This window comes from Falco punctatus, assembly GCF_963210335.1.
Source record: "Falco punctatus genome assembly, chromosome: 13".
In the NCBI taxonomy this organism is placed as follows: domain Eukaryota; kingdom Metazoa; phylum Chordata; class Aves; order Falconiformes; family Falconidae; genus Falco; species Falco punctatus.
The window spans coordinates 10,889,079-10,911,246 of NC_137593.1; the positions used below are offsets into that span (position 1 = coordinate 10,889,079).

General features: G+C 64.2%; 3 protein-coding genes across 22 annotated transcripts; 2 read left to right on the forward strand and 1 right to left on the reverse strand.

Annotated features, from left to right (window-relative positions):
- Positions 1–295: 295 nt before the first annotated feature.
- On the reverse strand, positions 296–7,955 carry PSMD2 (proteasome 26S subunit ubiquitin receptor, non-ATPase 2). Its single transcript, XM_080409138.1, has 21 exons — positions 7,770–7,955; positions 6,719–6,775; positions 6,167–6,331; positions 5,809–5,930; positions 5,205–5,429; positions 4,942–5,100; positions 4,511–4,655; positions 4,271–4,331; positions 3,833–3,979; positions 3,529–3,635; positions 3,019–3,146; positions 2,844–2,931; positions 2,290–2,452; positions 2,094–2,195; positions 1,862–2,007; positions 1,561–1,644; positions 1,273–1,441; positions 1,078–1,172; positions 780–906; positions 582–700; positions 296–500 (listed from the first exon to the last, which is right to left on the reverse strand). The coding sequence occupies exons 1-21, from the start codon at positions 7,902–7,904 to the stop codon at positions 318–320; spliced, it is 2,727 nt and encodes a 908-aa protein (XP_080265264.1). The 5' UTR covers positions 7,905–7,955; the 3' UTR covers positions 296–317.
- Positions 7,956–8,029: 74 nt separating this feature from the next.
- On the forward strand, positions 8,030–18,273 carry ECE2 (endothelin converting enzyme 2). 18 transcript variants are annotated; one of them, XM_080409145.1, is made up of 19 exons: positions 8,030–9,702; positions 11,441–11,530; positions 11,919–12,063; positions 12,271–12,486; positions 12,590–12,714; positions 12,847–12,993; positions 13,072–13,137; positions 13,328–13,516; positions 13,937–14,079; positions 14,221–14,335; positions 14,591–14,701; positions 14,893–14,991; positions 15,085–15,162; positions 15,372–15,475; positions 15,790–15,900; positions 16,230–16,297; positions 16,932–17,122; positions 17,204–17,299; positions 17,411–18,273. In XM_080409145.1, exons 1-19 carry the CDS (start codon positions 9,661–9,663, stop codon positions 17,585–17,587), a joined length of 2,313 nt encoding a protein of 770 aa, XP_080265271.1. In that variant the 5' UTR covers positions 8,030–9,660; the 3' UTR covers positions 17,588–18,273. The 18 variants fall into 18 exon arrangements, 17 of the variants coding, with proteins under 17 accessions (XP_080265271.1, XP_080265272.1, XP_080265270.1 ...); XM_080409146.1 differs by having other exon boundaries at positions 11,444–11,530; XM_080409142.1 differs by lacking the exon at positions 8,030–9,702 and having other exon boundaries at positions 9,725–11,530.
- On the forward strand, positions 18,252–21,567 carry LOC308072404 (mitochondrial ubiquitin ligase activator of nfkb 1-A-like). Of its 3 annotated transcripts, none has more exons than XM_080409218.1 (5): positions 18,252–18,875; positions 19,242–19,381; positions 19,625–19,712; positions 19,796–19,916; positions 20,083–21,567. In XM_080409218.1, the coding sequence occupies exons 2-5, from the start codon at positions 19,265–19,267 to the stop codon at positions 20,798–20,800; spliced, it is 1,044 nt and encodes a 347-aa protein (XP_080265344.1). In that variant the 5' UTR covers positions 18,252–18,875; positions 19,242–19,264; the 3' UTR covers positions 20,801–21,567. The 3 variants fall into 3 exon arrangements, with proteins under 3 accessions (XP_080265344.1, XP_080265345.1, XP_080265346.1); XM_080409219.1 differs by having other exon boundaries at positions 20,104–21,567; XM_080409220.1 differs by having other exon boundaries at positions 18,778–18,875; positions 19,222–19,381.
- The last annotated feature ends 601 nt before the right edge of the window (positions 21,568–22,168 follow it).

Consider the following 22,168-nt stretch of genomic DNA (forward strand, 5'->3'; position numbering starts at 1 on the left):
CCACACACCTGGGGGGCACAGCCGGGCGAGGTGTGGGGAGACCCCCAGGGGTGCAGGAGCACCCATGGCACCCTATGACCTGTGCCCAGCCCCCGCTACTCGGGGTCTGCGCTGTGCCTGCCCTTGCCAGGCAGCAGGTACCCCCGAGGGGATCAGAACCCAGCCCATGCCCCCAGCACAAGGGTACTGCAGCGCTAGAGTCTCCGCACAGTTTATTTCCTGGACTCTCAGTAACAAAACCAAACAAAGTAGGATTTTTTCCCTCCCCTCCCAAACCACCTACCCACCCCACACCCTCCACCCACCCCACCCCCCACTCAAACATCATAGTTGGGGTTCTTGCGTAGAATAACAAATCCCTCCAGGATGGGCGTCACAGGTACGTGCTCCTCTGTGGCCAGCTCTGCCCGCTCCCCATGTGCCAGCAGCACCGGTGTCGTGTGAGTCTGGAAGCCGGTGATGGTTTTAGGCTTGCCCGCCTGGCCCACCACATCCACAGCCTGCGAGAGAGGAGCGAGGTAAATGCCAGGGACACGCAGGGACACTGGAGCACCCCATCCCTGGCTCTGGCTGCCCCTTACCTGTCCTACCCGAACTGACACGGGCAGAGGTCGCAGCTCCTCGTCAAAGGTAACCAGCATGCGGGGCTGCATGGCAGCAACGAGGCCGTAGAGAACATAATGGGACTTGCCCAGGATAACTGGAGGGGAGACAGGAGTAAAGGGGCTGAGTGACGAGCACCTCATGGGGCAGAGGGGGGCTGAGCCCACCGTACTCACTGTTGCGCACATCCAGGAAGGACACAAGGACGGTCAGCAGCCCGGCCACGGCCACCTGGCTCATGAGCTGGCGATCGCTGTGGTACGGGCACAGGGTGAGTGTCCCCTTGCCCAGGTGGGTCAGGCCCTGGTGTGGCAGAGAAACCAGGTGAGAGAGCAGTGGGGCAACACCTGGAACCCCCACAGCCCCGCCTAGCAGGAAGGTGACACCCCCAGGACATCCCTCCCCTCCCACACCCAGGGAAGGTACCCCAACCCACCCTTTCCCCACCAGGAGTGGCAAGCGCAGGATCATCACCTGGGCTAACCGCACCATGAAGAGGTTGTTGGGGTCCTTGGCATGGTACTGAGCAAGCTGCCGCAGCATCGCTGCCAGGCGGGCGTTGTTGGTACCTGGGGAAAACAGGGTGCAGGCAGAGTAGGGCACACAGCTCAAGTCTCCCACCTTCCCCCCCCATACAAACCCCAAACTGTGCTGTCCCCCTAGGCTTACCACTGCCCACCATGCCCATGGCAAAAATGGAGTTGTAGGAGACCTCAGGGTCAGCATCGTGGGAGAACTTGCTGAGAGTGTCGAGGATGTTGAGCCGGGGGTTGGAGACAGAGATAAGCGCCAGAGCCAGGGGCACAGCACGTCGGAGGGTGGGCTCCCCATACCGCAGCTGTGCAGAGGGGAGGTGGGTGTTAGACTCCGCTTACCGAGGACAGCGAGGTCTAAAGAGATGCATAGCAACACCCAGATCCCTTCCCAGCTCTGGGCTGTCCCCCCAGCATCACTCACCAGGTGGCCAAACGTGCGCAGGGCCATCTCAGCACCAATCTCCTCACCCATGGCAATGAGCGCAATCCCCAGCACTGCTACACCCTGCGGGGACGTGGGCACTGAGCACCAGGCAGGGAGCACCCAGCCCAACACTCAAGTTCTTACAGCCCCTGCATCCACCCTGAGCCCAAGGGGACAGAGAGCAGGGAATGCTGCTGGCGACTGTTTTCCTCCAGCTCTGATCCCACAAGGGCCTTAGGGAACCCCCCAAAGCCAGCTCCTGCCCCACGGACACAGGTCCCAGTCCATGTTTCCCCACCTGGTGAGCCCCCATGTCAGCTGAGCTCTCCTTCTTCTCCTTCTCTTTCTTGTCTTTTTTGTCCTTGTCCTCCTCTTTCTCCTTGGAGTCAAAGTGTTCACTGCAGATGTGCAAGAGCTGTTGCACCTTCAGGACATTCCCCGAGCCTTGGGGGAGAGCAGAAGGCCAGGATTAGCACGTGGAGGGCCCGGGACCCACTCCTGCCTCCCCCACCTCGATCAGCCCAACTCACCCGCGTAGGCACAGATGTCCACCAGTGTGTTGGCGAAGCTGCGGAATGGCTCCGACACCACCTCCAGCGCTGCCAAGATGGCCTCGATCGCCTCTCCCTTCCCTGCAGAGAAAGGCACAGTGGTCAGAGGACAGCAGAGGGGGATGCTCCCAGCCTGTCCCCCAACCCGTGAGCCACTGGCACTGCCTAGCCTTACCCAAGTGGTTCAAGCCCAGGCCGAGTGGCAGCCACCGAGCATACGTGTCCTTCAGCTCTGTCTCAGATTTCTCCATGATGGTCTGGAGGATGGTTGAGGTGACGTCCCCATTGCAGGAGCCCACCGATATCATTCCACAAGCCAGGGCAGTCACGCCAGCCACCTGGTGAAGGAAGGAAGAAGACATGTCGTACATGGGGACAGCGCAGAGGGAGCTGGCTCAGAGCTTGGTGCCAGGTCTGAACAGTCTGACAGCTGCCCAGCCCGAAAGAGCACTGGGTACCCTTGGTCCTCACTTTGTGCAAAAAATTCGGGCTTACTGGGAGATCTGATGGCCTCCTAGCCTCCCATGTCTGCTGCAATCCCATCATGGGAGCAGCTCAGATGGGGAAAATAGGGTCCTGCTCTTCTGGCACAGCACAGCACCAAGCAGGGACACATAGCCTTGCTCTTGGAGCCCAAACACACTGCAGGCCAGCCCCTGCATTCCCAGGAGCTGCTGGAGACCAGGCGTGGAAGCAGGAACCCCAGGCAAATTCTGCCTTGTTCCCTACCTCCATGCTGGACTTGGAGTCTCCCATCACAGGTAGCAGCAAAGTCAGGACGTCCTCACGGTTGGAGCCTGCGTATGCCAGCCCCAGCCTGCGGAGAGTCCAGAGGAGCGTGAGGGGGTGGCTGTGCCACCCTGTGCAGCACAGGAAGGCTGGGGCTTACCAAAAAAGCCCTTACCCAAAAATGGCTCCGATCCTCATGGTGTTGCTGTTGTGGAGGACGTAGTCAGACAGGAGGGCCAGGGCAGGGTCACACTCGTTCCTCACCCCTGAGTTGACAATGCCACAGGCCAAGAGGGCTCCGGACTGCAAGGCAGAAGCACCCATCATGCGCTGGCCAGCAACACACAAAGCTCCCTGCCAGCCAGTGACTAATGCCATACCACCATTACGCCCACTCCCTGGGATGGGCAAGCCGGTACTAAGCGAGCAATGTCACTCTGGATCCAGCTGAGCAGTCCAAAGTTCATAGCTCTGTGACCAGGGGACCCCAAAGGTACCTCAGGCAGTCCCCAAGGGCCCCCCCACCCTGCTGTGAGCTGCTCAAAAACCTGGGACACAGGGCATCAGACCTCTCTCCGGACAGGAGCTGAGTCACACAGCAGACCAAGGCAAAGTCAACTGTCACCCCCCGCCAGCCAGTGCCCCACACAGCCACAGAGCCCGCGCTGGGATCAGTGCCACCGACCTTGATGTAATCCTCTGAGGAGTACAGGTACTTGTCAATCTGCGTGAGCCCCCCATCCACGTCCCACAGCAGTATTGTGCCCAGCGAGGCTGCGGCACTCAGCATCCCTGCAGTTCCAGGGGAGAAGAGTCCACATCAGCCCTGAATCAATGTGTCCTGCCTGGGGCTTGTGGCAGCCAGGGACACAGAGCAGCCCAGCGGCAGCCACGCTGCGCAGCCCCCCTTTCAGCAGGTCCCCAAAAGGGAGAAGGTAGCAACCCCAAGCCTCGGGGCACCTCCAGCCCTGCCCAGCCAGCTCCCTCACCGTGGTCCTTGTTCTTGTACAACCATTTATTGCCATCATCTGTCAGCAGCTTGTCCTGTCCGAACGCAGCATTCACGAAGCCGTTCACAAAGGAGGAGGCCAAATTCATCCGGGCTGAATCCACTTGGGAACCGCTCCCCCCAAACCCTGGGGAATGATGTCAGGGTGAGCCAGTGACAACAGAAACCCTGCCAGCCCTCCACTGCACAGCCATCCCACGCCATGGGGGGACAAGGACCTGTCCCACCCACCAGCAAGAAGGAGAAGCTCAAATCCACGGCAGGCAGCTGGGTCTGCTCCACAGCAGGTCAGGGACTGTGGGCAGGCCACCTGCCCACCTCGGGGTACACAGCTGACTGCACCGGCCCGCAGGTTGCGTTGCAGCCCCAGTAACTCCCCACAGGCAGGGACAATAGAGGCCACAGCAGAAGCCCTTACGGTTATTTTCCAGGTGGGTTTTGTAAATATCGTCTGGCACTTTGGGCTCCATGATGTCCAGCTGCAGAGATGAAGGAAAAGGGGGTTACCTCCCAGCCAGCACACCCCAGGGCAGCTGCCTGGGGCAATGGCACCTCTCCAGGAGGTGCCTGGCCAAGCTCATAGGGGTGAAAGATCTCTTCCCAGACCTTGCCGCAGAGCCTGGCAGCCCAGGGCTCTTTTCCCAGCTGGGACACTCACCTCTCTGGCCAAAGCCAGGAAGTTGCTGTTGAGCTGGACGTTGGACATGATCTCAGTCAGGTCCTCGTACTCCTCCACATCCTCATTCAGCTCCAGGAAGACCCCGTGGCGGCCCAGCATAAAGGCCATCTGCTTCTGGACAACTCTGCACGTAGGGGAGAGGTTTCACGAGTGCCCAGACCCCAGCAAGCCCCAGCACATATACATCTTCACCAAACGGTGAGCCAACTTGCCCTGTTCTAGAGGCACACAAGAGCAGTCCAGACACGACCTGCTCTGGCCCATCTTGATTTCAAGGACAAAAGCCTCAGTCCAAAGCCCCAGACAACTCCAGTGGTGGCAGGATCCAACCCAACTCTGCCCAGACAGGGAGCCATGCCCCACCATGATGTGCAAAGACCCCAGAGGGTGGGCAACAAGTCTCTGCTTACACATCTTTGCAGGAAGTGAAGATGTCCTCCACCAGCTCCACGTCATTGAGCATTAGAGCCAGGCGCAAGGCTTCAGGGTAGCGGCTAAACTTGCGGAAGATGCCCAGGGCACAGCGCAGGAGAGCAGAGTTCTCAGGCTCTGGGACATAGCTTACACAGCTTCGAGGAGGACACAGACACAATGGTGATGACAATGCCAGGCAACCTCGGTCCAGCAGGGACCATGCCCCCCTCCAGCGCCTCAGCCTGCCAAGCCCCCTCACCTGGTCAGGTAGAGGCACACTTTGGAGTAGGCATTGTCATCAATGTACTTCTCCAGCATGTCCATCTGCTCAATCTCCATGAGCAGGTCACAGGCCTCGTGCTCTGCGTTGTGGGCCATGTTGTAGGGAACGATCTCCTTAACCAGGGTGAGGAGCGTGTCCCTCTGAGCCTTGTCAGCCTCATCAATCTCCTGCCACTCCTTGGCCACCTCCCCTGCCAAGTGCCTGTGGGGACAAAGGGACATGACTGCCACAGAAGCCAGGTGCACCCAACCCAAAGGATAGGGAGAAGCTGCTGCCAGTTGGCTGGGGCTGCGTGTTGTTTACAGAGGGTGCACATTCCTGCAAGAGCTTATGGGGGACAAGCTCAGAGGAGGAACAGGGTTAACAGCAGAGATTACAGAGGCCATAGCAGCAAGATCTCTGTAGCTAGCAAATCACTGTGGATAGAGGATGAGGTGACACACGTGCAGGCATGAGAGGGACAGCTGAACACAATCCCAGCAAGTCAGGACACCTCCCAAACAGGCCAGTGTGAAAGTGCCCAAGGAAATCCCCCTGAGCCCTTGTCCTTCCCCAAGCCCTGCTCCCCACTCAGGCTTACCTGACATATTCATGCCCCCAAGATGCCAGCTCCTCCTGGGAGCCCACCAGCCGGTACTTCAGACACTCACGCTCCCCGCTCATGGTCATGGCCAGAACAGAAATGATGTCTGCAGCAAAGCGCTGGGGAAAAAATGCAGAGATCCAGACACATGGAAACAGGGGTAGCCAAGGACACAACACCCTCCCTGCACCCACAAGCCATCACAGGCAGCAAAGGCACAACCCTGGCAAGTTTTAACCCACCGAAGAAAATCACAGAGGCTGACGTTAGACCACAGGGTCCAGAGGACTCAGTGGTCACCTGCCCCAGCACTGTCCCTCCAGCCACATGGGATGGTGGGGCCAAGAGCCTTTACCTTGTTCTCTCCTGGAGCCATGTTCTCATAGATCTCCTTCAATTTGCCATAATGGGGCCGTAGGAACTTGAGCGGTTTGGGAACAGAGGTCATGGAGGTGGTAGAAGAGCGGATCTGCCTCCGCAGCTCCTCCAGGGCTGGGCGGTAGAGGGATGTATCTTTCTCCTGCAGAGGCAAGCTGCCTGTCAGAGAGCAGAGGGCTGGTTCTTGCACCACCACCCTGCCAGCCCTCCCCAAACACAGCCATGGCTCTGAGCAGAGCAGCCCCTCCCCTCAGGGCTGCCTTCTTCAGCCCAGGCACTGGAGAGGGAGGGCACAGTGGGGCAGAAAGCCACCTACACAAGAGGGAGGAAGAGGTCCCTTGGACACGGGTCAGACAGGCAGCAATGCTGGGGGACAGAGCACAGCAGACAAGTGGTGGCCCCGCTCAAGATGAAACTCCCCCACCACCACTGCACAAGGAACAACCATAAGCAAGGGACAGACAGACTCAAGTCCTGGCCAGGGCTCCTGGCTCCACAGCTCCTTGCTGAAAGCACGCCACAGACTTACCCCCAGGCGCTCCACCAGCATCTCCAGCTCATCCTGCAGCTGTTTGTCCTCCTCAGACTGCCAAAATGCACAGGAGAAAGCAGAGTTAAGGGTGCCAAGCACAGACGCTCCTAATGAGATGGGGGAAGATGGTGGGGGGTGTCACACCAAGCAACACGGGGATCTGGACACAGCAAGACCCTCCCCGCCCAGGGCACCATCCTGCCCCAGTGCTGCTGGGGGAGTCAATGCTCCTGTTACAGGGGATATACCCCCCCAGAGACCACCCTTCCCTGGTGGCGAGAAGTGACTCCATTACCCCGGGCTGTATGGAAACAGCTCCATGGAGAGGGGCACAGGAGGGGGGGGGGGTGTGGGTGTGTGTGTGGGGGTGTGTGTGTGTGTGCGCGTGTGTCTGTGTGTGTGTCTGTGTGTCTGTGTCTGTGCGCATGCATGTGTGTGTCTGTGTGTCTGTCTGTGTGTGTGCGCGTGCATGTGTGTGTCTGTGTGTGTGTCTCTGTGTCTGTGTCTGTCTGTGTCTGTGTCTCTGTGTGTGTGTGTGTGTGTGTGTGCAACCTCAATGGCAGCAGCCCCTCTACCCAGCAGCAGCTTCCCACATCCCGAGGGGACCCCCCAGTGCCAAGGCCAACCCTGTGCCGGGTAAAGGGGGGACCCCTGCACAGTCCCCGCCGTCACACATGTGCCCCAATTACATCATGGGTCCCCTCACTCCACTCCAGCAGCAGCCGCCGGAGCCCCCTGCCCCACGGCACACACACAGCTCTCCCCCAGGGCGGGGAGCCTTCAGCTGCGTCACGCGGGCACCCCCAAGACGTCACTGCCCCCTTGGGAGGGAGTCCCTCGTCTCAGTGACGTCACGGCCCCCTCCGGAGGGAGCCCCCTCGCGCCCGGTGACGTCACGCGGCCTCGCCGGAGGGAGCCCGGTGACGCTGCAGGCGCCCCCGGAGGGGTGCCGGCCGCCCCGTGACGTGGGATGACGTCCCGCCCCGCCGCTGACGCGATCCCGGCCGGGCCGTGACTCAGCTGCGGCCCGCGGCGCGGCGGCGCTCACCAGCTCCTGCTCCTTCTCGGGCCCCGCGGGCGGCTCCCGGCGGTCCCGGCCCCAGGGCGGCGTGGGCTTCTCGTCGCCGCCGGACCCGGGGCCACCCTGCACCCGACTCTGCCCGCCGCCGCCGCCCACGTCCATGGCCGCTCCGCCGCGAACTCGCCGCTGTGCGCCTGCGCGCCGCACCCGCCCGCCGCCAATCGCCGCCCGGCGCCGCCGTGACGACCCCGCCGCGCGTCGGAGGCGGGGCCGGGGGCGGGGTAGGGGGCGGGGCGGCCCCACGTGCTGCGGCGCTGCGCAGCGCCGGGCGGTGGCACCGGCACCGGCACCGCCACCGGCAGCGGCAGCGGCCCGGCCCGGCCCGGCCCGGCCCGGGCTCCCGGCACTGCCGGAGAGCGCGGGCAGCCGGGGACGGGGGCGTGGACCCGGGGCTCCACCACCCTGGCACGAGGCGCCGGTGCCACCCCAGCCGGGCAAGTGAAGTGGCATTGCCCGGGGCTGGCAGGGGCCGCGACTCGCCACGGGCACCCGTGGGCACACGCACACACACACACACACACACACACACCCACACCCCTCCTGCACACACGTGGCGCCCTGTGCCCCAAGCGGCGGCTTGGGCAGGTGGCACTGCCTTGGCCAGCCCCACCAGGCACCTTCCCCTCCCCTCGGGCAGCACCCGGACTGTCCTCCCTGGGGGAGTCCCGGGCAGAGGTGGAGGTGCCAGCCGTCCCCCCATGGAGGGTTTTCGAGGCACCGCTGCTGCGCACACCCGGGCACCCACACAGCCACCCTGTGCCCTGCACCCCCAGGGTACCTGCACCCAGACATCCTCACAGGCCACTGCTCCCCTGGCAGCACCCCAGGCCCCGAGTGCGTGACCTGCGGTGACACCCTGTCCTGGGCAGGTGGTGTGGCAGGGCTGGGAGGTGCTGAGGCGGGGTGTGAGGCTGTGCCGCAGCCTGCCCCTCGTTCACCCCGTGGCGGTGACCATGGCTGTGCACACTGGGCACGTGCAGCAGTGTCACACTGTGTGTGGTAGCACGGGCCTGCCGGTGACCTCGAGGTGCCTTGGGGTACCACGGTGGTGTGTCACGGAGTGGGTGTGGGTGTGCACCCACCCGGGTGTGCACTGCTGCACTGGGGGATGTGCTCGGGTGCCAGAGCAGAGCATGTTGCTGTGGCTCTGCACTGTCACCACCCAGTTGCCAGTCCTGTGTGGTGCCAGTGGCCCCCTGGGTGTTGAAGCCCAGTGTCGGCACGTGTGTCATTATGCCGCTGCCCGCCGCAGGAACCTGGGTGTGAGCCCGGGTGCTGCTCCCCGTGCCAGCCGGTGCCAGTGCACCTCCCTCACTGGTGAGGGTGCCAGTGCTGGTGTGGCTCCCGTATGGGTACCAGTGGGGTTTCGGTGCTGGTGCTGGTGCCAGTGCCAGTGCAGGTGAGGCTCCCGTGCGGGTGCCGGTGCAGCTGGCGGTGCCGGTGAGGCTCCTGTACGGGTGCCGGTGAGGCTGGTGGTGCCGGTGAGGCTCCGGTGCGGGTACCGGTGCAGGGCTCCTCCCGTGCGCACGGCGGTCACCTTGGCGGCGGGGCCGGGCCGGGTGGAGCGGAGCGGAGCCGTGCGATCGGGCTGGGCACCAGTGCCCCCACTCCAGCCCCTCCCGGGGCGCCGGTCCCAGCCGCCCGGTGCCCGCGGGCCGCGCCCCGCCGGTCCCAGCCCCCGCGGGTCCGTCCCTTCGGCGCGGCCCCGGCCCTGCCCGGTCCTGGTCCCGGTCCTGGCGGCGGCGCGGCGGCCGGTGCGGGCCATGGCGGCGGCGGAGGCAGGCGGCGCTGCGGCGGCGGCGGCGGGGGCCCGGCGCGGCCCGGGCGGGGAGCGGAGCTAGGCGGGAGGCGGCCCGGGATGGCCAGGATGAACGTGGCCCTCCAGGAGCTCGGACACGCCGTGAGTGCCCGGGGCAGCGGGCCGGGGGTGGCGGCGGGGCAGGGCGGGGGCGACGGACGGGTAGTGGGGCAGGAGCTGGGGGGACGGAGGGCACCGGGTCGGGGGGCAGAGGGGGCGGCTCGGCGGGGCAGGAGGGGGCCGGGGCGGAGGAGACCCTGGGGATTGGAGGACTCAAGGGGCTGGAACGGCTGGGGCAGCTGCGGGAGGAAGGGCTGGAACGGCTGGGGGGGTCCGGGGAGCGAGAGCCTGGGGGATGCAGGGGCTGCGTGGGGCTGGGGGAACTGAGTGGCTGGAGGGTCCCTGTTCCCCACGGTGCAGTGAAGAAGGAGGAGGAAGAACCCCCAAAATCCCTGCCTGGGTCTAGGGAGAGGGAGCTGGCATGGCTCAGAGACGGCCCCACACACCCTGCTATGCTGAGGCATGAAGCCCACCCGGGGTACATTGATGCTGCTTGTACGGTGCCCCCCCCAAGGCAGCACCCCTGGAGGGAGCAGGGGGCCCTGTCCCCTTGGGTCTCAGCCCCATGGAGGGGGCAGAAGGAGACCCAGGACCAGGTCCTTCTCCTGCTTCAAGGGTGACAGGAGGTGCTGTGTAGGGGGTACTGCTGGCTGATGCCCAGGAGGAGGAGGACCACCTGGGAGGGAAGAGGAGCATGTCGGGGTGCCAGGGCGGTGGGGGTGCCTGGCTCCCACAGGGTGATGAGCCATCCTTCTTAATGCCAGTGGTGCCTGGGAAGCCTCCCTGGTGCGGGGCTCCTACAAGCTGTCGATCCCAGCCTCACCCCTCCCAGCGTGGCAGCCCTTGGCAAAGCCCCCTCCCGGCTCTGTTGGAGTGCCACCGGGCAGAGCTGGGCACGGGCACCTGCTCTGCTTCATTCCCTGCCCATCATCCATCCTTCCCACCCCAGCTTCTTCCTGGCCCCCAGCACCAGCCCTGCAGGCAGCCCTGGGGCATCCACCTCACTGGAGAGTGAGCTGCAACACACCCAAAGCGTTAACTCTGAAGCCTAAGGATGGCTCACAAGCAGCAGCATTGCTCATTGTCGTCCACCAAAGCCTCTAGCTTTTTCTTCTTGCTCATCCCCCCCTCCAAAGCTGCTGGCTCAGCTCCACCACCTCCCTCTTGGCTGAGTCCTTGGCAGCCCTCACGGCTGGGTCGGTGCAAGCAGCCCCTGCCAGGCTGCCTCGCAAGGCCAGGAGTAAAGGAAACCCGGCTCTGCTGGTTGGCACCCCTATAGTGCCCCCTCTCCCCCCCCCCACAGGCTCAGCCCTGCACCCCATCACCCCCGGGGCCAGGATGGGGTGGGAGGTGCTTCCAGATGTTTCAGACCGGTGCACATCTGCATAGAAAGTTCCAGGCAGGGGAGGAGGGGCAAGGCAGCAGCACTAGGCAACGGCTGCCTGGCAACGGGGACCACATCTCCGTGGCGATGTGGCACCTGTCGGCAGGGCTGATGCCACAGCTGCCATGGCGACACGGAGGGATGCTCCAGCGCGAGCCCCCGAGCCCCCCCCCCCCCCCCCCCCCCCCGCCCCAGCAGCTCTCCCTGTGCTCCCTGGTGCCACCCGGGGCTGAGGACAACCTCTGGGGAGGGGCCCAGGCACACCTAGGGGGGTCAGGGGCTGCCCCCCCTGTACCTGCTGAGCTGACACCGGCCCTTGCCATAAGAGCCAGAGGGGGTGGCAGGTCAAGGGGCAGCCCCCCTCATGCCCCTGTCCCAGCCCACTCCCTCCCTCAGCAGATGCCCAACTACAAGCGTGCCACACTGCAGGACGATGAGGGGGCAGAGCCAGCAGGGGATGGCAGCACCTCTCCCGACAGCGTGGAGGTGAGGTCTGCCTGGCCCCTCCATCTTTCCCCTCTCCATCCTCCCTGGGACCCCTCCTCACCCTCAGCCAGAGCCTGCCTGCAGCCGGGTGGGCAGCAGGAGCAGGGCGAGGAGCCAAGCCAGCCTTGGCTGTCCCCAGGGACGTGCTGGGAGGCAGCCAAAATGCGGCAGAGTGTGCCTGGACCATTGTCCTTCCTTGCAGCTGGGGGGGCTGCCAGCACCCACCACCGGCTTGCTGGGGCTGGTGCCCTGGGTCCCACAGATGGATGCCCTGGTCCCCACCTCATCATGCAGCCGAGCCAGGCACTGGGGAGTGATAGGGGAGGGAAGGGGGAGCGGCGCAGTTTGATCCCCCCGTGGTGCGATGGCAGGTCCTGCTCCTGCCCAGGTGGGGTTTCGGAAGGGGCCGGGGCCACTGCTGAGCCGCCTGGCCTCGCGCAGCCAGCTGGAGCTGGTGCTCTGCGCCGTCACCGTCTCCCTGGCCCTGCTGCTCAGCGTTGCTGTCATCGCCCTGGCCATCCAGTACCACAGAGGTAGGGAGGAGCCCTGCGGCCCTGCTGGGGCAGCTGTGGTGTCCCCACACCCGGGGGGCATATGGCAGGATGGAGGGGGACGGGTCAGCCTGGGGCTCCTGCTCCAGGTGCTCTGCCCACCCCAGAGTGCAGGCAAGGCTCAGCCCCGCTCCGTGCCTCAGTTTCCCCTGGCACACGCAACAGCCCCGGGCATGCCTTCCCTGCCAGATCCCTCTCACAGCACGTGCCTGACGGACGCCTGTGTCCGGGTTGCCAGCAAGATCCTGGAGGCCCTGGATGCAGAGACAGACCCCTGCCAAGACTTCTACCAGTACTCGTGTGGGGGCTGGATCAAGAGGAACCCACTGCCCAATGGGCGCTCCAAGTGGAGCACCTTCAACAGCATCTGGGACCAGAACCAGGCCATCATGAAGCATCTCCTAGGTGGGCGCTGGGGGGGGCGGTCACAGCCACCAGCGGGGGTGACCTCTAGGCAGGGTCGAGTGGAGCTCTGGTGCCCCTGGGGCTGACCCACAGCCTCCTGCAGAGAACGCCACCTTCAACTCCAGCAGCGAGGCGGAGCGGAAGACCCAGAGGTACTACCTGTCCTGCCTCAAGGAGCAGAGGATAGAGGAGCTGGGCTCCCAGCCCCTCATGGAGCTCATCGACAAGGTGGGCGGCCATTCCCATGTGAGCTGAGCTGGCGGGGTTCAGCCTGGCACGTCCCCCATGTAACTGGGGAGGGAGCAGCCCTTGGGGATGGACTCCATCCCTCCATGAGGTGCCAGGTCCATCTGCCGGCAGATTGGGGGGTGGAACATCACTGGCTCCTGGAACCAGACCAACTTCATGGAGGTGCTCAAGATGGTGTCAGGCACATACCGGGCGACTCCCTTCTTCACAGTGTACGTGGCTGCGGACTCCAAGAGCTCCAACAGCAACATCATCCAGGTGTGCACCTTGGCACTGAGGGGCAACAGGCACTGGGGGGGGCACTGGGCTGCCCATGCTGCCCCTCTCTCCCTCCAGGTGGACCAGTCGGGGCTTTTCCTCCCATCCCGGGATTACTACCTGAACAAGACCGCCAACGAGAGGGTGAGGCTGGGCACCAGGCATGCTGCTGGCAATGATCAGAGGAAAGCCACAGCAATGGCGTGCGAGCAGTGCTGGGGCAAACCTGTCACCTGCACCCTGCCCATTGGGTGGCACAGGGGCCAGACAGCAGCTGGAACCCCCTAGGGATGAGCTGCGGCCAGCGCTGAGGCAGAGCTTGGTGTCCCACCAGGTCCTGGCAGCATACCTGGACTACATGGTAGAGCTGGGCACACTGCTGGGGGGAGCCCCGGAGCCCACCCGCCTACAGATGCAGCAAGTGCTGGACTTCGAAACCCAGCTGGCCAACATCACCGTGCCCCAGGCTGAGCGGCGGGACGACGAGAAGATCTACCACAAGATGAGCATCACCGAGCTGCAGGTAGGCACAGCCTGGGGAAAACCCCTCTGCAAGGGGAAGTTGTGCAGAGGGACACCAAGGGGTGGGTGCCCACTGCTGTCATCATCCATTGCCCCCAGACACCCCAAGCAGTCCTGTCCATTCTGGGATATGCACTGGGTGCTGGAGTGAGGTGCTCATCCCCTGGGTCATTAGGATTTGGGGGGAGCTGCCACCCTGCATGGAGGTGTGTCTTGGGATCCCCTCCTTGTCCTGCAGCATTGAGGGCAGTGGGGAGCCACAGGAGGGGTGTTTGGGGGCAGAGAAAGGATCTGGGGTGGTGATGGACTTTGGGACCTTCTGGGGGAGCACAACCCCTGCCCTGAGGGATCCCCCCGTGCTGAGTAGGACAGGACAGAGCCGTGCAAGCACCCGAGTGCTGCATCCCCATGTCCCTTCCAGGCCCTCGCCCCCGCCATCGACTGGCTGGATTACCTGTCCTATGCCCTGGCCCCACTGGAGCTGGCGGACACTGAGCCTGTGGTGGTGTACGGGGATACCTATCTCCAGCAGGTCTCCGACCTCATCAATGGCACCGACAGGAGGTGAGGCTCCTGTGAGCCCCCAGTCATGCCCCGTTTGGGGCTGCCCTCATGACGGGGACATGCTTTGGGCTCACCAGTGGCTTGGGAGCTGGGGCATCCCCATGGATCGTGGTGAGCCATGGTGTCTCTCTGCCCCTGCAGCATCCTGAACAACTACCTGATCTGGAACCTGGTGCAGAAGACAGCCTCCAGCCTGGACCAGCGCTTCGAGACGGCCCAGGAGAGACTGCTGGAGACACTCTACGGCACCAGAAAGGTAATGTGGGGGCCCTGGGACCAGCCCCCTCTTCCCCCAGCCTGGAAGCAGCCAGGACCACCTTTGCCCTTGGGATGCCCTTGGGATGCTGAGCCCTGGATGCTGCAGAGGGAACCCAAGGATCATCTTTTGGGATGAGGGTTTAGCTTCCGAGCATCTCCCCCCTGGGGAGGGGGCAGAGCCAGGCTGAGTGAAGGAGGGGGATCAGGGGAGGGAGCTGGGGGTCTCACAGACCCCCCCATCTCATTCCCACAGTCCTGCACGCCCCGCTGGCAAACCTGCATCTCCAACACAGATGACACACTGGGCTTTGCCCTGGGCTCCCTCTTCGTCAAAGCCACCTTCGACCGGGACAGCAAGGCCATTGTGAGGATACTTCTGTCCCCGTGTCCTCCCCATCACTGTCTGTGGGAACCCCCCTTCCCACCCCCAAACCCCAGGGCTGGAAGGCGGGGAGCCAGGAAGTGGGACCCCCAGCTCCGGGGAGGTCACATCCTGCCCACCTGGTCCATGCCTGAGGGGCTGTGGGGGGTGGGTGGGCTTTATTCCCTCCCCAGGCTGAGGAGATGATCAGTGAGATCCGGGCAGCCTTTGAGGTGTCCCTGGACCAGCTGGACTGGATGGATGAGAAGACCAGGCAGGCTGCAAAGGAGAAGGTGACCCCGGAGAGGGCAGTGGGTGGGAGATCTCCCCCTGTCCCAGTAAGCCTCTCCAACCCCATCTCACTGCTGGGGCCTCTCCCCATGCAGGCGGATGCCATCTATGACATGATCGGCTTCCCTGATTTCATTCTGGACAACAAGGAGCTGGACGATGTCTATGATGGGGTAGGGGGGCACCTGGCTCATGAGGAGGGGGTCTGGTCCCTGCTCATGCCAAGCCCTGGGGGCCCTCATGGTGGGGTGATGTTCCTCTTTGAGGGACCCATTTGGGATGGGGCATTAAGAGGAGCCACCCCAGTACTGAGCACATCCTAACCAGGGTTGGGGGAACCACCCCTGTGGACCCCTCCTCATCCCTCCTCTTTCCTCACCAGTATGAGGTCTCGGAGGACTCCTTCTTCCAGAACATGCTTAACTTCTACAACTTCTCTGCCAAAGTGATGGCCGACCAGCTCCGGAAACCTCCCAACCGTGACCAGTAAGGGGGAGGGTGTGGGAGGACAGGGGATGTGACACTGGCATGCTGTCACAGCACCATCCCCAGCATGGCCTGGGTGGCTCTGGTTCACTGGAAGGTCCTCCTCATGGGGTGGCACAGCACTGTAGGTCACCCATGGTGGCTCTGGCTTGTACCCGGGACAGGGTCCCTTGGTCATGGGAAGGAGGCAAAAGTGCCAGTCCCAGGCAGGGCAGCACAGGGGACCATGGTGGGAGACAGCACAGGAGGGTGCTGGGGTTGGGGGGAGAGGGGACACATCCCTGCCTGTCCCCTGTCCCACCTCCCTGCCCCAGGTGGAGCATGACCCCGCAGACTGTCAATGCCTACTACCTCCCCACCAAGAATGGGATCGTCTTCCCTGCTGGGATCCTGCAGGCTCCCTTCTACGCCCGCAACCACCCCAAGTGAGCCTGGCATGGGGATAGGGGGCAATCTTCTAGGGGTGGGGGGGCACGGGCTGGATCAGGGCCAGCACCCCACAGAGCCCTCTCCAATCATGAAGCAAAGCCCTGCGGGGCTTCGTGGTCCCTCAAGGCTTTACAACCTGCAGCCAAGACAGCCTGCAAAGTCCCTGTGGGGCCGCCAGTGTTCCTGGCAGGACTCACTGCCAGCTGGGTGCCAACTGGAGCAGTCTTGCCAGGTGCCCAGACACAGATGGGGTGCCTGGGCCATGGGCAGGCTGCAATGCTATCACCCCGCTGCACTTACCTGTTTCTCTCCCGTGGCCCCACAGAGCCCTTAATTTCGGTGGCATCGGCGTGGTGATGGGACATGAGCTGACCCATGCGTTTGACGACCAAGGTGAGAGCCCATAGGCAGCGCTGGCCCCGATCCCCACCACCTTCCTGCCCCCTGCCCTCAGCGTGGGGAGGGGGTGCCACGGACACACAGGGGTCCCGCTTTGCCATTCATTGCATCATGCGTGCTCGTGCTCCCCTGGCCACCCCCACCTTCTATCGTCCTGTCTCCCCAGGTGGCACCTGCCGATACCTCCCCTCGGCTTCTCTGTGCAGCTTTCGCTCCATCCGCTTGGTGAGAACACGGTGTCTGCAGCCCCGGCCCCCTCCTCATCCTCCTCCCTGTGGGGTGCAGAACGGGTCCCTCTTGCATCCACTCTGCTTTGCGCCTTCACTGCAGTCCTGGAGCTGAGATGGGGTCAATGGGGGAATATGGGATGACAAATCCATCTTGGGACAGTGGGGATGCAGCACGGGATGGCTGGGGACCCAAGCGCATAGCTGAGTCCCAGCCAGAGCCTGCCCAGAGCAGGGGCTAGGGGGCATCATCTTCCCTGGGCATGGACCCAAGGTGCCAGGTTCCCGGTGTCCCCTGGGGTTGTCCACACTGCACCCCACCCTGCTTTGGGACCCCCTGCAGCAGAGGCTCTGTAGAGGACCGGTGTCCCCCGGTCCCATCCCATGGCTCGGTCCCACAGGGCGGGAGTATGACAAGGAAGGCAACCTGCGGCCATGGTGGCAGAACTCCTCCCTGGAGGCCTTCAAGAACCGGACGGCATGCATGATGGAGCAGTACAGCCGCTACACTGTCCACCATGAGAAGGTCAATGGCCGGCAGACGCTGGGCGAGAACATCGCTGACAATGGCGGGCTGAAGGCAGCCTACAATGTGAGTGCCACTGTCTTGAGGGGACATGGACCCCTGTGCCTGTCTGTCCCTCTCTGGGACTTCAGAGTGCCTCTCCCACAGGCATACAAATCCTGGCTGCAGAAAAATGGGGAGGAGAAGCGCCTGCCAGCCCTGGGGCTCACCAACCACCAGCTCTTCTTCGTGGGCTTTGCGCAGGTATGGTGGGTTCACCATCCCTCCCCTGGCCCCTCGGAGACACCCCACATCCCCCTATCCTGCCTGGGGGAAGCTCTGCCTCTGTCCCTGAGGCTGCTCCCGCTCCATCAGGTGTGGTGCTCTGTCCGGACGCCTGAGAGCTCCCATGAAGGGCTGGTGACCGACCCCCACAGCCCCGACAAGTATCGTGTCATCGGCACCCTCAGCAACTCCCAGGACTTTGTCGAACATTTTGGCTGCCCCCTGGGCTCCCCCATGAACCCCGGCAAGCACTGTGAGGTCTGGTAGGGACGGGGAGGGTGCTGGGGACAACGGGGACGATGCTCTGCTGTGCCCCGCCCCCCAGCCCTCACCGGCTGCCGGAACTGGCCCACGGGCAGAGCGGGGCCACCCTCTGGGTCCCCCTCCGTCGTGGTCCCCCCCTGTGCACACACTGCACACTTCCTCGCCCCACCGCTGCCCCTCTCCCCAGCACACATGGCCCCACAGCGGGCACCCACCGCAGCCCCCATCCACAGACTGGGGCCGGGCACGGCTGGCAGAGAAGCCGTAGCACCCCCAAAACGCAGCTCTGCCCCCCAGCCCTGATGTCCTAGAGATGGGCACAGCCCAGTCCCCGCAGCGCTGTGTCCCCCCCTGGGGCGGGCAGGTCCGAGTGGTCCCAGGGAGAGCACTAGAGCAGAGCCCCCCGGCCCCCCAGAGATGGAGGCTGGGGGCTACCGGGCACTGCTCCGCCCTCGCCCCCCCACCGATCCGGCTTGGCTTCCCCATCCACCTCTGCTGGGAGCAGCGGGCGGCAGCGGGGGCTCTGGTGCCTTCAGCTGTGGGTGGCTGTCGCTAAATTTATTTAACAAATAAAAGCAGTTTCCACTTACTCCGGGAGCTCCGGGTCCTTCACGCTGTCGGGGTGGGGGAGATGGGATCTGGAGCAGGGGCCGAGTCAAAACCCGGGGGACATGGGGGACACGGGGCACCCCAAGGGGGGGGGGGGGGGGGCAGCCACCGGGGGAGGCCGTGCTGCCGGCTGCGCGGTGCGGGGGGGCACCGGGGGCGGCTGCGGGCAGGCAGGAGCCGGGCCGGGGCAGGCCCAGGGCCACGGCCCAGCCCCAGCGCGGCGGGGTCCCCTCGGTGCAAAGGCCAGCCGAGGGGTCCCACCGCCCCCCCCCAGGCACGGATGACAGCGCGGGTGACCCCATCCTGCCCCGGGGCCAGGCCGCGGGCGAGCCCCCGCTGCGGAGCGCCTGGGACCTGCCCGGCCCCGGAGCCCTGCACCCCGCCGCTGAACCGGGACCCGCCAGCCCGGGGGTGCTTGGCCACGGGGGGGGGAAGAGGCGGGGGGTGGGCGCAAAGGCCGCCGGGAGTCGTAGTCCTGCCGGGGCGAGCGCAAGGCCCGACGGGAGCTGTAGTTCGGCGCGAGGGACGCTGGGGGTTGTAGTTCCGGACACTGCCGCGCCGCCGCCGCGCAGCGGGGTCCGCACTCCATTTCCCAGCAGGCAGCGCGGCGGGCCAGGGTCCGGGCCTGGGCGCCTCCGGCCTCGGGGGGCACGGGGGGCAGCGGGGCCGGCCAGCGTGAGAGGTAGCGGCGGGGCCGGGCCGGGCCGGGCCGGGCCGGGGGGGCTGGGCCCGGACTGGGGGGGCCGGGCAGGGTGGGACCCTGTGGGCAGGGCCCAGACTGTGTCGCGGGGCTGGGTCGCGGTGCGATCCTGGGTGCAGAGCAAGGCGGGCACCTCTGGGCCCAGGCTGGGCCAGGGGTGCTCGGTCGGGCCAGGGCTGCCGGGCACCTGTGGGTGCTGGAGCTGAACTGCTCCAGGCTGGGGCCACTGGCAGGCTTGGCCCTGACAGGAGCAGTGGGACGTCGGTCCCCTGGGGACAGGGGCACTGGGACATCCCTGCCTCTGGGCCAACACAGCCCCATCCCCCAGCCAACAGGCTCACCTTGCAGGCATACTGTCCAAGCCTGGCACCATGGATTCACCACCCATCACACCTGGGGAGCTGCTATGTCTGGGCTCCAGCCTCGCCTTCTCCGGCCTCTGCTACTACCTGTACAGGAAGAAAGCCAGAGTAGTGGCACGCATACAGGTAGCCCTGTCCCTCAGATGCTCCTCTCTGCCCGCTGTCCCTTCCCCGCTGCCCTACACTGCCTGGACCATAGCCTTTGATTTGGGTGCACCTCGCTGATGGCTGCAGCCTGCTGCATCCTCTGCTGATGTCACGATGCCCAGGGCCAGGCAGATCATATCCTGCCAGAGATCCCCACACACCCATGCATGACCCAGACCATCTCCCGCAGCCTGTGTTCACACTTAGCCCATGCTCTTCCAGGAGGCCCCAAAACTCCAGGTTGATGACGATTTACCAGCACTGGTGTCTGCGGCTGATGGGAGGTGCCTGCCTTACGTTGCCCTGGAAGGTAAGGAGACCCTGTGGCCCCACACCAGGGGCAGGGGCCGGGCTCTTCTCTTTTGCCTGTGATGCATCCCCCTTGGTCCTCAGGCATAGTGCTGCCAGCCAAGGCTGCGCTGACCAGCCATTACCATGAGGGGCTGCAGGGCGTGATTCAGAAACTGCTTCTAAAAGAGCATCGGCTGATCTGGAACAGTTTGGCCCGTAGCTGGTGAGCAATTGGAGGGGACAGCAGGGGTGGGCTTGCACCAGTGGGTCCAGACCCCCATCCCCTGGGGCCACTTGGGTGGCAGAAAGCAGCTCAGTTAAAAGCTGTAGTCCCTACCCTTGGCTCAGCCCCAGGAGCTCAGGGTTCCTCTGTGTTGTCTGCATCCCAGCACTGCACTCTCTGCTTGCAGGAGTGAAAGCGAGCGGGTGCTCTCAGAGCAGGTCTACACTGTCCCCTTCTTGCTGGCCTCACCGTACACCGAGGCGGTGACACAGGTGAGCGTGGAGAGCCCACTCCGAGCTGTCTGCCTGCCGCTGGAGACAGTGTATGAGCGGTTCCAGCAGCCGGCCCATGGCTTCCGCGACCTACTGGGCCAGTACTTGAGCGGAGAGAAGCCCAAGGGCATCTTGGAGACAGAGGACATGCTGCGGGTGGGGGCCGGGCTGACAGGCATTGGGGAGCTGGCCCTACACCCCGACGGCTCCCTGCACCTCCAGCCACCGGCCCAGGGGGGCGAGTATTTCCTGTGCCTGGGGGACTGGCAGACGGTGCTGGCAGAGATGGAGTCGGCCAGTGGGCTCTGGAAGGGGGTGGCCATGCTGTGTGCCGCAGCGGGCCTGGCTGTCCTTCTGCACGCCTTGTGCCGTGCCTACCGCCGTGCCCGCCTCAAGCAGCAGCCTGAGGACAAGGAGCTGGATGAGGAGGAGGCTGGGGACTGGGGACCTGAGGACTCCTGTGTGATCTGCCTGACACGGCCCCGTGACTGTGTCCTTCTGGGCTGCGGCCACATCTGTTGCTGCTTCCGCTGCTTCCAGGCCTTGCCCGCCCGCCTCTGCCCCATCTGCCGGGGGCCCACTGACCGCGTGGTGCCTCTCTACCAGGCCTGAGAGCACCTCGGGGGTGCTCAGGGAGGGGCAGTGCAAACCACACCAGCCTGGAACCTGCAGAAATCTCAGCTGCCCGCTCATGTGCAGCTGTGTGATGATTCCTGTTGGGAGGGAGGGGTCCTGGTGTGCCCCCCAATCAGTTCGGAGTCATCAGCCTCCTTATCCTCCCTTTATCTGCCAGAGGAACCTCTCCATGAACATGAAGGCTTGGGGGAAACGTACTCAGTGCCTGAGTCGAGGAGCAGAGTCCCCTGCTCCACGCTGGGGCATTTCCTTTGGCTACCAGCTGTTTGATCCATGCCCCTTTCTCAGCCTTCACCCTCCTAAAGCCACACAGGACATTTCCCTTGTTTTGCTTTTCCAGTGTGCAGCTTTATGTGGAGATTGGCGGGGGCAAGACCAGGGCAGTGGGGTAACAGAGATCCAACCCCTCTGAGCCACTGCAGTGGCACGCCTTGGTGCCACTGTTGTCCTCCCCCACAGTCCGTGTGCGCCTGCCCAGACTTGGGGGGGGCACCCAGGCACTGATGGCAATGAAGTATGCCCCTTCACCAGCTGCTCTGCCGCCTGAGGAGGAGGACAGTGTGTCTCCATCTCCCTCCACAAGGTCCTGGCTCTCCTGGCATGGGAGAACAGCTCTGAGGTGCCCTGGAGCCTACCTGCACCTCTGGTCCTGCTGCAGCCAGCTTTCTTGCCTGCCTCCCAGCCAGGACTGAGTGCAGGAGCAGTTTGTGGTGTTGTGTGGAGTGATAAAGCCAAGGAGTGGAGCTCAGCCTCGCCTCTTCCTTTGCACCATTAAGTCGGGACTGGGGGGACGTGCTGGGAGCCGAGGCTGTCCCACAGGGCGGTGGGGCACCACCACTTCCCTCCCCACCCGGGGAGCTGGCCCAGGTGCACACTCGCTGTTGGTGGACAGGGTACCCCCGGTTGGGGTGCACCTCCTCAGGATACAGCCCCGCAGGGGGAGGACACACACACAGGACTGTTGCCAAGGCAATTGCGCTCCTCTGGTCTCCATGGCAACTGCTCCCCTGGACCGCTCCCCATCAATGCCTGGCTGCAGTTGCCCAGGCAACCTACGGGCTCTCCTGGCTCCTGCGGTTTTGGGGCACCCAGGATTTGGGGGTGGGGAACAGGCAGACATGACTGTGCTTGGCAGGCCACTGGAAGCCAGAAGGCAGCATTGGGGTTGGAGGAGAATGATGTGCCCCCTCCCTGGGGGAGTGGCCCCCTTTGGTGCCAGTTCGGGGCTGGAAGCTTGCTTGGGGCAAAGGTGCCCCTGTGGTGTTGCCCTCAGGGCTCGCAGCCAGCTGTGATGCCCTGGAGCACCCAGTGAAGCCTTCTGGAACTCCCATGGATTTTTGGGCT